This window comes from Dipodomys ordii, unplaced genomic scaffold, assembly GCF_000151885.1.
Source record: "Dipodomys ordii isolate 6190 unplaced genomic scaffold, Dord_2.0 Scaffold210, whole genome shotgun sequence".
NCBI classification, from domain to species: Eukaryota; Metazoa; Chordata; class Mammalia; order Rodentia; family Heteromyidae; genus Dipodomys; species Dipodomys ordii.
Window position 1 is genome coordinate 362,694 of NW_012267426.1, and position 1,665 is coordinate 364,358.

Consider the following 1,665-nt stretch of genomic DNA (forward strand, 5'->3'; position numbering starts at 1 on the left):
TGGATGGATGGATGGATGGATGGATGGATGGATGGATGGGTGGGTGGGTGGATGGATGGATGGATGGCTGAATGGATGGATGGATGGATGGATGGATGGATGGATGGATGGATGGATGGATGGATGGATGGATGGGTGCATGGGTGGGTGGGTGGATGGATGGATGGATGGATGGGTGGATGGATGGATGGATGGATGGGTTGGTGGATTGGTGGATGGATGGGTGGGTGGATGGGTGGATGGATGGATGGATGGGTGGATGGATGGATAGGTGGATGGATGGATGGATGGATGGGTGGATGGATGGATGGATGGGAGGATGGATGAATGGATGGATGGGTGGATGGATGACCCCCCTCCAGGTCTTCTTGTCTTTGGTGACCTGTCTCACGTCTCTCCCTTTCCCTCCCCACCCCCTGCACTAGGGAAATGGCACGTGGGTGTGCACTGTCACAACAAGACGGACTTCTGCCATCACCCGCTGCGTCACGGGTTCGAGTCCTTCTACGGCATCTCCACCACCAACATGCGGGACTGCAAGCCCGGCGCGGGCACCGTGTTCAGCCGCGCCTTCCGCTGGCTGGTCTTCGTCCCGCTGCAGGCGCTGGGCGTCACGTTGCTGATGCTGGGCGCCCTGCGCTTCCTGGGCCTCGTGCTGGTGCCCCCAGCGCTGTTCATCCTGCTGGCGCTGCTGGCCGCCGCCATCCTGCTCCTCTTCCTCGCATTCCTGCGTTACTTCCGGCCGCTCAACTGCTTCCTCATGAGGAACTTCGACGTGGTGCAGCGACCCTTCACCTACCACAACCTCACCCAGGGCCTGGTGGACGAGGCCACGCAGTTCATCCAACGGTGGGTGGATGGAGGGAGGGAGGGAAGGAGGGAGGGATGGATGTGTGGATGGATCGTGGCATCCACCCATCCACTCATCCATCCATCCATCCATCCATCCATCCATCCATCCATCCACTCATCCATCCATCCATCCATCCATCCATCCATCCATCCACCCATCCATCCATCCATCCATCCACCCATCCATCCACCCATCCATCCACCCATCCATCCATCCATCCACCCACCCATCCATCCACCCATCCATCCATCCATCCATCCACCCATCCATCCATCCATCCACCCATCCATCCATCCATCCATCCATCCATCCATCCATCCATTCATCCACCCATCCATCCATCCACCCATCCATCCACCCCTCCACCCATCCATCCATCTCTTCTTCCACTCAATCATCCATGCAATCATCCATCCACTCATTCATCCCTCCAAGAATGCATCCATCCATCCACTCACTGATCCATCCATCCATCCATCTATCCTTCCATCCATTGAACAATCCATCCATCCATCCATTCATCCACCCCCCCATCCATCCACCCATCCATCTACTCATCCATCCATCCATCCACCCATCCATCCAACCACTCATCCATCCATCCATCCATCCACCCATCCATCCACTCAACCATCCATCCATCTATCCACACATCCATCCATCCACTCATCCATCCATCCATCCACCCATCCATCCATCCACCCATCCATCCATCCATCCATCCACCCATCCATTCATCCATCCATCCACCCATCCACTCATCCATCCATCCACCCACCATCCATCCACCCATCCATCCATCCATCCATCCA

General features: G+C 56.5%; 1 protein-coding gene across 1 annotated transcript in view; it reads left to right on the top strand.

The window, feature by feature from the left end:
• The window catches only part of LOC106000189 (steryl-sulfatase-like), a 15,527-nt gene that overhangs the window by 8,663 nt on the left and 5,199 nt on the right, over nt 1-1,665 (top strand). Inside the window, exon 5 of the mRNA XM_013035422.1 lies at nt 426-849. Coding sequence (XP_012890876.1) covers nt 426-849 — 424 coding nt within the window. The remainder of the gene's footprint in view (nt 1-425; nt 850-1,665) is intronic.